This window comes from Herpailurus yagouaroundi, unplaced genomic scaffold, assembly GCF_014898765.1.
Source record: "Herpailurus yagouaroundi ecotype Mexico unplaced genomic scaffold, PumYag 195, whole genome shotgun sequence".
NCBI classification, from domain to species: domain Eukaryota; kingdom Metazoa; phylum Chordata; class Mammalia; order Carnivora; family Felidae; genus Herpailurus; species Herpailurus yagouaroundi.
Window position 1 is genome coordinate 3580584 of NW_024412426.1, and position 15457 is coordinate 3596040.

At 36.8% G+C, this 15457-nt stretch overlaps 1 protein-coding gene across 2 annotated transcripts in view; it reads right to left on the minus strand.

Annotated features, from left to right (window-relative positions):
• The window catches only part of LPGAT1 (lysophosphatidylglycerol acyltransferase 1), a 114826-nt gene that overhangs the window by 40251 nt on the left and 59118 nt on the right, over positions 1-15457 (minus strand). For both annotated transcript variants that reach the window (XM_040446389.1, XM_040446390.1), the window contains exon 3: positions 2705-2823. In XM_040446389.1, coding sequence (XP_040302323.1) covers positions 2705-2823 — 119 coding nt within the window. The remainder of the gene's footprint in view (positions 1-2704; positions 2824-15457) is intronic.

Here is a 15457-nt window from a genome sequence, read left to right on the forward strand (position 1 = left end):
TTTATTTATTTTTTAAAGTTTATTTATTTGAGAGAGAGTGCATGCACACACAAGTGGGGGAGGGGCAGAGAGAGAATCCCAAGCAGGTTCCGCAGCATCAGCGCAGAGCCTGACACAGGGCTTGAACTCACTAACCGTGAGATCATGACCTGAGCCGAAATCAAAAGTCAGACTCCCAACCAACTGAGCCACCCGGGTGCCCCAAGTCCTAACTTACTTTAGGGGAAATGTTACAAGTCGGTAAATGTTTATTACATGTCTAATAAAGTTCTTTCGACAAATAAAAAAAGTTTTTAGTTTTATCATCAATTGCCATAAAAGAACATGCCTCAAGTCACAGATACTTATTTAAAAGGTACCAGCACATTTAGAAAATACAATTAATCCTTTGTTTCATATTCCTCAAAAGAAGCTCAGTAAATACCAGCTGCCTGAAGCAACTCTTGTCAATGTTTCATAGGCCTGTCACTGAGAAATTTCTTAGGTATCTTCAAGAAACAAAATTGGCCCATATCAATTATTCTTTATCTGGAAGCACAGATTTTCTACATATCAAAAGATCTAGAGAGGCTTACATGAAGGACTCCGTTCTTTATATCCTGAAATTATAGTAAAGTCAATGGTTCTCCCTTTTAGAAATTTCTAAGGCCAATTTTGGCTGTCACATTGACTAGCACATGCTACCGGCACTTAGTGGGCGGTAGCCAGGTATGGAAAACATCCAGCAATAGCCAGGACAGTTCAGAACACAACACAACAGTCCTACCAAAATGCCAACAGGACTCCCACTGAGTAACACTAATGGGTGTTACAAGAAGATTCCTGAATTCTAAAAGCTGTTTACACTCACATCACAATTAAACTAATATTTTTTAAAATTGGGCCACAATTTAGCATTAGCCTTCTTTCTTTGAATATACCCACGGAATATTCAATAAGTCAAGCAAACATTCTTACTGGTAAATGAAAATTAATATTGCCTTACACTTGATAGGCGCAGGAGGGAGAGATTATAATGCTTCCAGCTTTATATTTCTCTATTACCCTTTATGAAAGAAGATTAAAAAAAATTCCTCAAGATTGTACTAATATCTACTCACTAATATCAGATCATAATCTGGACAGGAAAATGAATCTAAGACAAACTAACAGAAATCTTTTTATAAAAGGAAACAAACAAACTAAATTTTCTTTTGTTCACACAATTGGTGAATTTCAGGTTATCTAATATTCTAGTTAATACAGTTATCATCCATGCCAAACTGGGGTTAGAGCACTAAAGTTAGGCGTATTTATACTGACCACTGTAATCATTCTTTGAAATTCAAAAACCAATCAAGGACACTGTAAGCCTTCAGAATAATCACTGTGAGTGTAATGATCCTATCAATAAGATTAAAAATGTCTGTTAATTGGGGATTCTCTTTCATACAAGACCAAATAATCTAGTTTTTACAAAATTTTAATATCACAAGTAATAAATATTATTATAAATGCAAATATATTTATACAGCAAAATTAACAGTTCAAGAAAGGATTGAATTTATTCCACATTCCAGTGAGATTATGCTTCTGCTTTTCAGATAAACAAGAAAAGATTCTGCAGTAATCAAACATATTTTCCTTTACTCTCACCTCATTTTATGACCCCTCCCTGACCTACTGAGTCAAAATCTCTAGGACCTAAACACCCCAGGCTTAGTCTTGCCTTGGTGTTCTGGCCAAGAGTATTTCACTAAGGAAGAAGGTCCCTGCTTCACCACTCTAACTAGGCCACGCTTATGTCCTTGCCCCTCTACAAAGTCTTCTATGCCTATCATGGGGAGCACCCTCTCCACTGAATACTCTTCACTTTGCTACACTTTCCTCTGTTGGACTGTTCACTCCTTTACGAGGATAGTGTCTTACAGGATGGTGTTCTATCCTTGCAGTCACTGATTATGAATATGAAGCACTTAATAAACTTCTTTGATTTGCTTCTTTACTATTAGGATAAATATTAACTCCATTAATTTATACACTTTCCATTTATTTGGTTTTCTAGTAACACAACCTCTTCAACTTCTAAGGTGATAATTCTTTTAATGCTAAAGACTGAATTTGTTTTAAACCCACCCAGTTGATGGATATATTTTATCTTGACTTATTAATATAAGTCATGTAAACTGTAAAACAGTTCACACAGCCTAGTAACACTTAATAAAACGGGTGTAGTATCTTTCTGTTCAATTTCCTTTGTAAAGGAAATCCAAAATATTTACCTTTTTTCCTTCTGGCTAAAGATCCCCAAGATCATCTAATTCACGGACCTCTCTCTTAAACACTACTGCTTTTTGTGTATTTCTCAAACCAGTGATCCACCACTTCACCTCAAGACAGTCCCCGATTTGAACCATATTAACTCTGCTTTTACCTCAATTATTTTTTAAAAAAACAGCTCATTCACATTATTTTCCAGCTACTTTTTTGAAAGTGTCCAAATTCCTGTCCTGGAGTTCGAATAATATTTTGAATTATAGATTAGAATTCTAATTATAGTCAGAATTACTTAGAATTGTATATATTTTTCTTTTTAAAATTTTCCCCATTTTCAGAAAAAGTATACATATTAAAGTTTATGTTCCAAACCGCAGTAAGATACTTGAATTGATTCTTTGTTAACCTCCCCCTTCTCCCGTCCACCTCTGCATTCAGGATGGCTTACCAGTCCTTTGTCTTGGAGGCACATCATCAGAGTGCATACATCTCCTGTTGCCTGATGATTCACCAACATTACTGCTTCATCTTTGGAAACCGCTTTAATATCATCCCCCCATTCCATCACTGTAAGAATAAAAAAGCTGTCACTTTAAAGGTTTTACATTACTAAAAACCTTATATTAGAATAACTGGTGTACACCAATGATGACACATCACCTCGCTAAAACTTCTTAAAGTCTGAACTAAGTTTATTTCCTATAAATATCAGGATGTTGATATATTGATGTAACATTTTATAGAGCACCAAAATACCCATTAAGATGTAAAATGGTCATCCTTTGATATATAAGTTCTACTTCTTAGAATTTATCCTGCAGAAACATTTGTCCAAATAGGTAAAGATAAATGCATAAGGGATACTTATTGGAACTCCAATGTTTACCAACAGGGGAACGGATAACAAAATTATGATATAATAGAAGAGTATACGTCCACTTAAAGACCAGAATGTATCTCTATGCACTAACCCAGAAAGGACCTGTTATCAAGTAAAGCAAATCACAAAACAGTATATATAGCATGATTCCACCTTTTTAAAGAAGGAATAAAATTTAAATATTATTTTATACGTTAAAAAATTCTGAGGGAATGAATTCCAAACCACTGATGTTGATCATGATTGGGAGAAGGTCTCCAGAACCCTTCAAATATACTGCATAATAAAGTGTATTTCTACTTTATAATAAAATGTGAAAACATCACAAATATATGCAAATAGTTTCATTTGAATATAAGAAAACTAATGTTTAAAATCTCCAGATGAAAAGTCATTGTACTAAAACCTATACATACACTCTGAGGAAAACAGTGGTATCTCCATGCAGGAAACTGCTTTAATATGCCTCATTTTACAGTAAATTTACTTCAGAGAAATAATATAATTGAGCATCAGTTTCACACATCAGGATTCTACGAGACAAAGCTTCTAGGGCTCCTCAAACGTCTGACATGAATTACGAGAGGCTGGTTACACATTAGTACTCACTAACCTCACGCACTGCTAAAAGTAAAGAACTCAAGCCACCCGTGTGTAATAATTTGGATGAACTAGGCTTGAGGAGATGTGGAGCCCACCGGCTCTGCCTCCCCCAGCCTTCTTCCTTCTCCAGTCACCCTTCATTGTCACCCCAACATAGCGGAGCTCCTCGTAAGAGTTCGTCTGAGGGGCACATGGGTGGCTTGGTTGGCAAAGTGGCCAACTCTTGATTTTGGCTCAGATCCTAAGATCGTGGGATCGAGGCCTGCATCGACAGCACAGCACACAGCCTGCTTGGGATTCTCTCTCTCTCTCTCTCTCTCTCTCTCTCTCTCTCTCTGTCTCTTGTCTCTCTGCCCCTCCGCCACTCATTCTGTCTCTCTCTCACACAAAATAAAGAATTTTTTTAAAAAGAATGCATTTCAGAAAAGCAGTCTGTTGATTTTCCTTTCTGTTAAAACCCATCTATTCATTGATTTTAAAGACCTTCGAATTTTGTATTAAGGAAATTTTCAGCCGAGCTAAACATATAGTATTAAGTTGTAGGACCTCCTTGCAAAGTGAGGTATTCTAATCATTATATCAGATTCAAATCTATTTTATTACCAACACTCAAATAGCCTATATACTATGTGGGAAAAATTTTTATTTAAAATTTTTTAAGTAAATGCAGGATAAAACTACACTAAAGTACATCAAATAATCCTTAAAGAATAGAGACAGAATACTGGGAGAGAGCCCAGCCCCTTGAAAAATGCAGTAGCACCAACTTTCTTACCGAGCGGCCTTTCCTTTCCCAAGTTCCCAATTCAGCTCAGCTGACATGCTAACTACTCAAACACATTTAAACAGCTGCTCTATCGTACATTGCTGTAGGGAGTCTGAATTGGTACAACAGTTTGGGAAGTCAATTTGGCAATATATATCAAAACTGAGAAATGCAAAAATCTTTTTACCCAGAAATTCTACTTCTAGGAATTCATCTTGCAGATATACTTATTTATGTGCAGAATGACACATATGCAAAGCTAGTTACTGCAGCCTTGTTTGTAAGAGCAAAGAGGATAACGATTCAAAAGAGAGACTAACTCAAATTCATAGAAATTGAAAAAAATGATGGTTTCCAGGAGGCGGAAATGGAATGGTGTTGTTCAATAGTAGAGTTTCAGTTTTGCAAGATAAAAAAGTTCTGGAGATTGACTACACAATAATGTGAATATACTTAACAATGCCAAAGTATATACTTAAAAATGGTTAAGATGGTAAATTTCATGTTCTGTATCTTTCACAATTAAAACTAAAAAGGGAGCGTAAATTATTATATATCTATGCAAAGGAATATTATGAATCATAGCATCTGGATACCAATATGAAATGATATACTAAAAGTAATAACAACGAAATTCAGACCAGTGTGTCAAGGATGCCACCAGTTGGGTTTTAAAAAGGATAGAGGGAAATATGTTTGCTAAATAAAAATTCATTCTATCATGCCTTTGCTGACAACCCTTCAACATAGACAGAGACAGACAGAGAGACAGACAGGCACACACACACACACACACACACACACACACACACGCATACCCCATTCTTTCATTAATGCATTATTCATTCAATAAATCAGCACCAGGAGCTGTTAGATGTCGTGGGTATAAAATAAAAAGAATAAAAGTATTATTCTTTTTTTTAATTTTTAAAAATGTTTTTTAATTTATTTTTGAGATAGAGACAGAGACAGAGACAGAGACAGAGAGAGAGAGAAACCATGAGCAGGGGAGGGGCAGAGAGAGAGGGAGACACAGAATCTGAAGCATGCTTTAGGCTCTGAGCTGTCAGCACAGAGCCTGATGCAGGGCTCGAACTCCTGGACTGTGAGATCATGACCCTCTGAGCTGACAAACTCATGTACTGTGAGATCATGACCTCCTGAGCTGAAGTCAGATGCCTCACTGACTGAGCCGCCCAGGCACCCCAAAATTATTATTCTAATAGAAGTTAAAGTGTTCAAAAAAAAAAGTCTAGCTTGGTTCTATAAATATTGAGCTATTAAGAGGTAATGTGGAAAGTCTTCTGGCTCCACATCTATATAAACAGAGGTTTCATAACAAAATATTCCTTTAATGTAATTTCTATCACATGAAGGGAAAATGCTAGATACCTAGGCGTGGGCCTACACAATGGGAAAGCATGTAAGTGAATAAAATTGCAAATAAAAAATTTTTACGTAAAATGTATCTTACCTGTTTGCTTTGTATAAGGCAGATAAATCTAGTGTGTTGGCTTATCTCAAAATTTAAATTGAATTTAGAACCCTTTGAACTGGGTTGAATAGCATCCCCTCCCCCCCAGTTTATATCCATCCTATATCTGTAAATGGGCCCTCAACCTAAATCCAATATGACGGGTGTCCTTTAAGAAGAAGGAAATGTGGACAGAGATATACACAGGGAGAATGCCACGTGACAACAGAGGTTGAGACTGGAGTGACAGATCTACAACATAAGGACTGAGGACAACTACTAGAAGCAGCAAGAAGCAAGGAAGGATCCTCACCCAGAGCCTTCAGAGAGAGCACAACCATGCCGACATCTTGATTTTAGAACTTCAAACCAACAAGAACCATGAGAGAATCAATTTCTTTTGTTTGAAGCCATCCAGCTTGTACTACTTTGTTATATGATAGCAGCCCCTTGAAACTAATATACCTCAGCCACCTCAGCTCTCCCCATCCCTTTTCTCTCTTTTCCATTCTATTCCCCCCAAGTTATAGCTTTTTTTCTCTTATCATATATAGGGAAAAAATGGCGCTGTACTTTAAACATCTAGAACATTTCAACAGACATCTAATGTTACGCATCTTATGTTATGCATTATAAATGGCTCTCAATGTTAGTTTCTACAATCCTTTTAGGGTATAATCATTAAGAGTTAATCTAATATATGTTTTATCTTACAGCCACAACTTGGCCAAAATTTCTTTTCAAACTAAATGTCAACTTATTAAGACCCACATGGGATATTAAATCAAATAAGTAAAGGTAGCTCAAACAACTTTTTTATTAAAAAATGATCCTGATAGGGGTGCCTGGGTGGCTCAGTCGGTTAAGCGTCCGACTTCAGCTCAGGTCACGATCTCACGGTCCGTGAGTTCGAGCCCCGCGTCAGGCTCTGGGCTGATGGCTCAGAGCCTGGAGCCTGCTTCCAATTCTGTGTCTCCCTCTCTCTCTGCCCCTCCCCCGTTCATGCTCTGTCTCTCTCTGTCTCAAAAATAAAATAAACGTTAAAAAAAATTTAAAAAAAATGATCCTGATATAGTAACAAAGTCATCCTGAATTTTATAAAATCTAAATTTCATTCAATAAATTTAATTTCTGGGGCACCTGGGTGACTCAGTTGGTTGAGGGTCCCACTCTTTTTCTTTTAATGTTTACTTATTTTGAGAGAGAGAGAGAGAGAGCGTGAGCGGGGGAGGGACAGAGAGAGAGGGAGACACAGAATCCACAACAAGCTCCAGGCTCTGAGCTGTCAGCACAGAGTCCGACATGGGCACTAACTGTGAGATCATGACCTGAGCTGAAGTCGGATGCCCAACTGACTGAGACACCCAGGTGCCCCTACTGTCCTACTCTTGATTTTAGTTTGGGTCATGATCCCAGGGTCGTGGGACTGAGTCTTGCATTGGGTTCTGTGATAAGTGTGGGGCCTGCTTAAGATTCTCTCTCCCCCCCACCCACTCATGCTCTCTCTTTCTCTAAAATAAAAAACTCCAAAAAACCCAAACATATTTAGTTTCCAATATTTATGGTATTCTTTTACCATACTTTTACCATACCACTATATACTTCAAAGATCACTGTTAGAAAGTCATGTGACTAACAAAATCAAGGTAAAAATGTTTGTAGAGACAAATAATTTATTATGTATGAAGTAGCTATGTTCCTCAGTTCAAACCTTGCTATACCAGAAGAAGTAAGTATAATAATGGAGTCAATATCTTAACCAAGGAATAGAATTATGTGCATGTTAAAGAATAGAAGCTATGGATGCCTGCCAGTTCTTACACTGTACTTGATTGAAAGAACAAAAATATTTTAACACACTGTTCTATGAAATGTATTCTCAAAAAAGAACTGGGTCAGGTCTACTATTTCCAAAGGGAATGAAGGACAACTGAATAAAATCTGGAAGAAACTTCTCTAGTTGTAACTGAATTTTTAAAATTCTTGTTAAAAATGAAAGTCAAAGATCATCACCTACCGCCCACCACATACACACACTTGCTCTCTCTCTCTCTCTTTCTCTTTCTAACTTAACAATAAACCTCCCCTAAAAGTTATAGACTAGTATTGATCAGGATAGTTCACATCTCAAAAAGAAAATAAAAACAATAAGAATCCACCACAAATTCCTTAAAAACAGTGATGCTAAAGCCATTATACTGACTCATAAAACAGAATTAATCTCAGGAAGGAAGGTTACTTAATATTTAAAAAAAACCTCACAGGCTATAAACTACAAAAGGTAAATTTTACTGTAATTTATTTACTGCAAATTATACTGCGATAAGCCAGACTAAAAAACACATGCACAAATTTAGAAGACATGACTTTTTAATATGTTCTTTGAGTCAGTCAGTGAATAAACTCATACAGAAATTGAAAATCTTTTTTGGATATAAATAAGTCCTAAGTGGATAACAGAGTACCAAAGAATCAAAAGAACAGAAACCAATGAAATCAATAAAATAGAAAACAAAAAAAAAATAGAGAAAATCAATAAAATCAAATGGAGCTCTTTAAGAAAGTCAATGCAGTTTTATAAACCTCTAGCAAAACTAACCAAAAATTCCCCAAATTATCAACGTCAGGAATGATAGACAGGGCATCATTACACATACCACATAGACTTTAAAAAATTAAGGGTATATTATGAGCAACTTTGCAAACACAAATTTGACATTTTTTTTTTTTTAATTTTTTTTTTCAACGTTTATTTATTTTTGGGACAGAGACAGAGCATGAACGGGGGAGGGGCAGAGAGAGAGAGGGAGACACAGAATCAGAAACAGGCTCCAGGCTCTGAGCCATCAGCCATCAGCCCAGAGCCTGATGCGGGGCTCGAACTCCCGGACCGCGAGATCATGACCTGGCTGAAGTCGGACGCTTAACCGACTGCGCCACCCAGGCGCCCCATACAAATTTGACATTTTTGAGTGAAATGAACCAATTCCTTGAAAACCACAAACTGACAAATTCATTGAAGATTAAGCAAATAATCTGAAAGTCTATCTCTATGAAAGAAATTGATTTACACAGGCAAGAACCTTCCAAAAAATAATTCTTCTGGCTCAAATGGTTATCACTGGCATATTCTACTAAACATTTAAGAACACCAATTCTAAAAAATCTCTTCCAGAAAACAGAACACATTCAAGTTTATTTTATGAGACCACCATTACCCTGATACCAAAACCAGAAAAACACAAGACTATAGACTAATATACATTAAAATCCTCAACAAATATTAGTAAGTGGAATCCAACAGTATACACCACAACCAAGTAAGATTTATCACAGGAATGCAAGGTTGGTTCAGTATCAGAAATCAATGAATGCAATGCACCATGTTAACAGTCTAAATAAGAAAAACCTTCTGATCATATTGCTCTGGTCTGAATGGTCTGAATGGTCTGAATGGTTGTGTCTCCCTAAAATTCTTTTGTTGAAATCCTAACCCCCAAAGGTGATGCTAATAGTGGGGTCTTTGGGAGGTAATTAGGTCACAAGGGTGTGGCCTTCACGAATGGGATTAGTGTCCTTATAAAAGAGATCCCACAGAGTTCTCCAGCCCATTCCACCATGTGAGGGCACAGTGAGAAGGACACAGAGAGAGCTCTCACCAGAAAATGATGGCATCTTGATCCTGGACTTGCCACTCTCTAGAACTGTGAGCAATAAATGTCTGTTGTTTATAAACCACCCAGACTATGATATTTTGTATAGCAGCCTGAACGGACTAAGACACATATGAATTGATGCACAAAAAGCATTTAACAAATTTCACTATCCATTCATAATAAAAATGCTTAGTAAATTAAGAATAGAAAGGAATTTCCTCAATGTAATAAAGTGTTTCTACCCAAAACCCAAGGCTAACATAATATTTAGTAGTAATTATATACTAATGTTTTATCCATAAGATTCAGAGTGGGGCAAGGATATCAAACTCCTTTTTCTTACTTCACAGTATTCCAGAAGGCCTAGCCAATTCAATAATGCAAGAAAAAAAAAAAAGTCCTACAGGTTGGAAAGGGAGATAAAACTGTTCATATTCACAATGGCATGACTCTATGTAGAATATCCCAACTAATCTAAAAAAAGCTTTCATTATTAATTAGAGTTTAATAAAGTTGCATGATGGGGCTCCTGAGTGGCTCAGTTGATTAAGTGATCTTGGCTCAGGTCATAGTTTGTGAGATCAAGCCCCGTATGGGGCTCCACACTGACAACATGGAACAGGTATGGAATTCTCTCCTTCTCTGCCCCCACCCCATTTGTGCTCTCTCTCAATCTCTCTCAAAATAAATAAACTTAAAAAAAATTAAGTTCCAGGATACAAAGTCAACACACAAAATATCAATCTTTTTTATACTTGAAATGAACAAGAGGAAATAAAAAAAATAATTAAATCCCATTTATAATAGTTCAAAAATATACTTAGATATAAATTAAAACATATAAATGGATATATATGCTAAAAACTATAAAACATTGATGAAAGAAATCAAAGAAGACCAAAATGAAATGAATATCACGTTTGTGGACTGAAAGATTCAACACAGTAAAAAGCCAATTCTCCCACAAATTAATCTACAAATATAATGTAATTCTAATCAAAGTCCCAGTAAGAATTTTTTCAGATACAATTAGATTTACTGATTTATAAAGTTTATTATAAATAAAGGCCAACAAACTAGAATAGCCAAAATAAATTTGAAAAAGAAGAATAAACTTGGAGGAATCATACTACCCAATTTTAAAACTCACTATTAAGCTGCAGTAATCAAGATGGTGTGGTACTGGTGAAGGGACAGACACATAGATCAACAGAACAGAAAAGAGAATCTAGAAATAGAACACACAAATATGACTAAGTGATTTTTGACAATGGTGTAATGTTGATCCCATGGAGAAACAAATAGTCTTATCAACAAACAAAATTACAAAAGTATGAAACCTCAACCCGTACCTTATACAACAAATAATTCAAAACAGATCAGAGAGCTAAATGTAAAACTCAGAACTACAAAACCTCTAGAAGAACACTTAGGAGAATATCCATCATCCAGGTCTAGGCAAAGTGTTCTTGGACATAACATGAAAAGCACAATTCATAAAAGAAAAAAACCAGTAAATTGGACTTCATCAAAACTTAAACCTTTTGCTAGGCAAAAGATACTGGTAAGGGGATGAAAAGACGGGGAGAAAATATAGACAATCACATAGCCAACAAAGGATTGGCATCTTTGTATCCAGAATATATAAAGAACTTTGAAAACTCAACAGTAAGATAACAAACCACCCAATTAAAAACCAGCCAAAAAAGTCAGACGCTTCACCAAAGAGGATATAAGATTGGCAAACAACCATATGAAAAGATGTTTAACACCATTAATCATTAGGGAAATACAAATTAAAACCATGATGAGCAACCTTAAACATTGATTAGAATGACCATAGTTAAAAATACTGTTAATACTGAGTTTTGGCAAGGATAAAAAAAACAAACAAACCCTGGAACTTATAGATACTGCTGTTGGGAATACAGAATAGTATAGCCATTCTGGAAACAGTTTGGCAGTTTCTCATAAAGTTAAAAAGACACTTACCACATGGCCCAGGAATATGGGTATTCACCCCAGAGCGGGGGCCAGCAAACTTCTTCTGTAAAGGGCCAACCATTAAGTGTTTTAAGCTTTGTAGGCCACATAGGGTCTCTGTTTTATATTCTTCTTTTGTTGTTGGTTTTTACAAACCTTCACAAATGTAAAAGCCATTCTTAGCTCATAGGGCCATGTAAAAACAAGCAACAGGAAATTTTGGCACATGGGGCATAGTTTGTTTGCTCCTACCCTAGAGAAAGGCAACTTATGTAATACAGAAACTTGAACATGAACACTAATACTGCCATTTTTCATAATTGTTAAAAACTGGAAACAGCCCAAATGTCCTTGATAGCTGAATGGATATAAGCTGTGGTACATCCATTCAATGGAATATTACTCAGCAACAAACAAGAACATTCTAATGATACATGCAACAATTTGGATGGCTTTCACAAGCATGCTGAGAGAAGAGGCCCATCTCAAAATGTTCCATTTATATGACACTCTCAGAAAGACAAAATTAGAGTGAAGGAGAACATATCTGAGTTTGTCAGGGGTCTAGAGGTAGGGGAAGACTGTGATTACCAAGGATAGTGATTACTGCAGCATGGCAGACTTACGAATGAGTTTTGTTCTGTTCTTTTTCCTTTATTTTTTATATTGTTCTGTTTCTCCAAATTTTCAGCATTTGACTTATTACTTTTGTAATTAAGAGAGTTCCCCTGCTCCCCAAGAACAAAGTAATAATGAAAGCTTTTACTAATACACTGCACTCTTATTTGTTTCTTTAATGTTCATTATGTCACATACACTAACAACCTCTTCCCCAAAGCAGCCTGGTCCAAATTTATTTTGTTAAATCACTGAGAGTCAAAGTAGCAAGACTTACATCTTAAGTTGTTTTTTTTTCTAGTATGTTCTAATAAAAGTACTTCACTGTATGCAGAATCCTCAGTTTGCTCAGTTTTGTTTTCTCAACCTTTTATAATTTTTGACATTTTTAAGATTTTATTTATTTTTGAGAGAGAGAGAGAGAGAGAGAGGAAGAGAAAGGGAGGGGAAGAGAGAGGGAGAGAGAGAATCCCGAGATGGCTCCATGTTGTCAGCACAGAGCCCCATGTGGGTCTCTAACTCATGAACTGTGAAACCACAACCTGAGGTGAAATCAAGAGTTGGACGCTTAACTGAATGAGCCACCCAGGCGCCCCTATTTTCTCAACCTTTTAAATAGCTTCTTTCATTTACCTATACTAAATACAATTAACACTATACTAAATCAGAGATCAGAACTTAAATCAAAGTTACTTTAATTTGATTCCACTGGGACAGTTTAAGCAACAGAATTCAGTAATATCTGCCTCAGATTCCTGAAATGAGTAATTAGAAGAAGGGAAAATCTAACTTCTAAAGATTATACCAAATTGCCAGGAAATAAGTGTGCAGTGTAGGTACTTTTTTGCTTTGCTACTAGAGCTTTAAATAGTTTTAGAATCAGACCATTAAAAATGGTGGGGGTCTTAGGGGCACTGAGTGGCTCAGTTGGTTAAGTGTTCAACTTCAGCTTCAGATCTGTGTCTCCCTCTCTCTCTGCCCCTCCCCCGCTCATGTTCTTTCCCTCTCTCTCTCTCAAAAATAAACATTAAATTTTTTTTTTTCAAAAATGGTAGGGGGTTGATTTTAGAAGCTTAGAACTAGGAAGGAATTTAGAGATAGCTGGACCCAAATCTCTCCCCTCACAGGTATTTTAAATCAAGTACAAGAAACAGAACTCTTAGGCTGCTTCTTGCCTGACCAAATTAGTTGCAAAGAAAAACATACAGATGGTAAGTATAATTAATTTACATCACCTCCTGCTCACTATCCCCCAAAGCACTGTTTCCTGTACTCATTCATTCAACTAGTTTTATTCTTTTCATAGAGAAACAGGGTTCTACCACTGTGGGAGACATAAAGGTAAACTGGGGTTCCATCATGAAGAAATTAACTCATGAATACAGTGGGAGGAATCATACTACCCAACTATCTGAGCTTAGCAAAAATAAAAGAGAGACAGAGAGAGAGAAGAAGTACAAGGTGAGGGAAAAGAGAAGTGAGAAAGACCGAAACAGAGAACATACTAAATGGTATAGGCAATTCTGCCTGCCTTTCCAGTCCACAGAAGTAAGCCCTTGTGTAAGCTTGCGACCAGAGCCATGAATCTGCTATTCCTGGTCATTCCACCTCTCATGTGCCCTCATGTCATACCATCATCCCATTCACCAGCTCTCAATAAGCTGTATTTTAGTTTTTTAAAAGATACATTTTCTTCAATATAAAACATAAGCAAACTTTCCAATTGATGTAACATGATCCCCGCCCTCAAGAAGTTTGCTCACTTATTGAGAATAAAAGACACACTGGGGAATAATGCATTATCTATGAAAATATGTACCACAGGTGGCAGGAGGAGGAGAAATCACTGTGAGCTAACACACAAAGGGAAGAGATACCAAAGACACATGGGAACACAACCTAGGTAGACGCCTTCTGGGACAGATAGCTGGTACTTTAAAGAATGAAAAATAAGGTTATATCTGTAAACCTGAGGTCAGATAACAGATACACTTTTTAAAAAAATTTTTTTAATGTTAATTTTTATTATTTTTGAGAGAGAGATAGAGACAGAGACAGAGCACGAGGTAGGGAGGAACAGAGAGAGAGGGAGACACAGAATTCAAAGCAGGCTCCAGGCTCTGAGCTGTCAGCACAAAGCCCGACATGGGGCTCGAGCCTAAGAACCTCACAATCATGACTTGAGCCGAAGACAGAGGAAGTCAGACGTTTAACTGACTGAGCCACCCTGGTGCCCCTAAGCAATGGGACTGTGTTAAAATAGACAGCACATGCCCCACTCCCATCTCTGGGAATGTGAACCCAGATTACCATATTCTACAACTTTTTAAGTATAATTGGAAATTTGAGAGTTTTTGTGAAAGGTGAAGAAAGAGGACCTTAACACTAAAGGAAGTTTCCTGAGCAAGCAAGAAGGAATGGAATCCAAACAAAGGGACAGGCTCTTGATAGAAAAAGGACATTCTGCACTGTAACTGGAAGAATAAAAGAAAGGCTCACCAAAAGATAAGGCTGAGCAGCAGGCCTGAGCCAGGTTATTAAAGCACCAAGTTTTTGAATATTATCTTATAAACCACAGAAAGCCAGCAGGGAAAAGAAACTGGCCATATGTGGGATGGAGGAAAGGAATGAAGTTGTTTGTTAAATGGGGGTACTTTTTTAGGATGGAATGTCTGTAGTATCTTTATATCTTGGAAGACAAGGGCAAAGATAGAAGGAGCCTATTATTAGTGAGAAGTAAGAGAGATGGGGTTTTTGCTTTGGGTAAGAAATTATCTCCGGATGAATGAAGGTGTCAAGAAATTGGGGGGCGGGGGGGTAGAGAAAAGGGAAGAGTCTCCAGAGCATAGTCCCAGGCCACCACCCAAACCCATGGCAAAGAGGCAATGAGAGGAGTTAAAAACTAACCTAGGAGAGAGAACTGCTCAGAAACTTATCACACATGTAGATATCCTAAGTGCAGCTGAACAAGACAAAAGTGGGCATTCCCCTAAAAATGAAAGAGAAGAAAGCAAATGTAAGCACTCATACCAGCCAAGCGCCCAAGAGGTCTTAAGCAAACAAATTCAGCCTTGGAACTAATGTAGCCTCTGGTTGGAGGCTTGACCATATTCCCAAACTTTGAAATCTAGGATAGTAAAAGAAGAAACTACTAAAAGTATAATCAAATGAGAAACTAATTAATTACACTGCATATTAGTAAGATTTTTTGATTTTGAGGA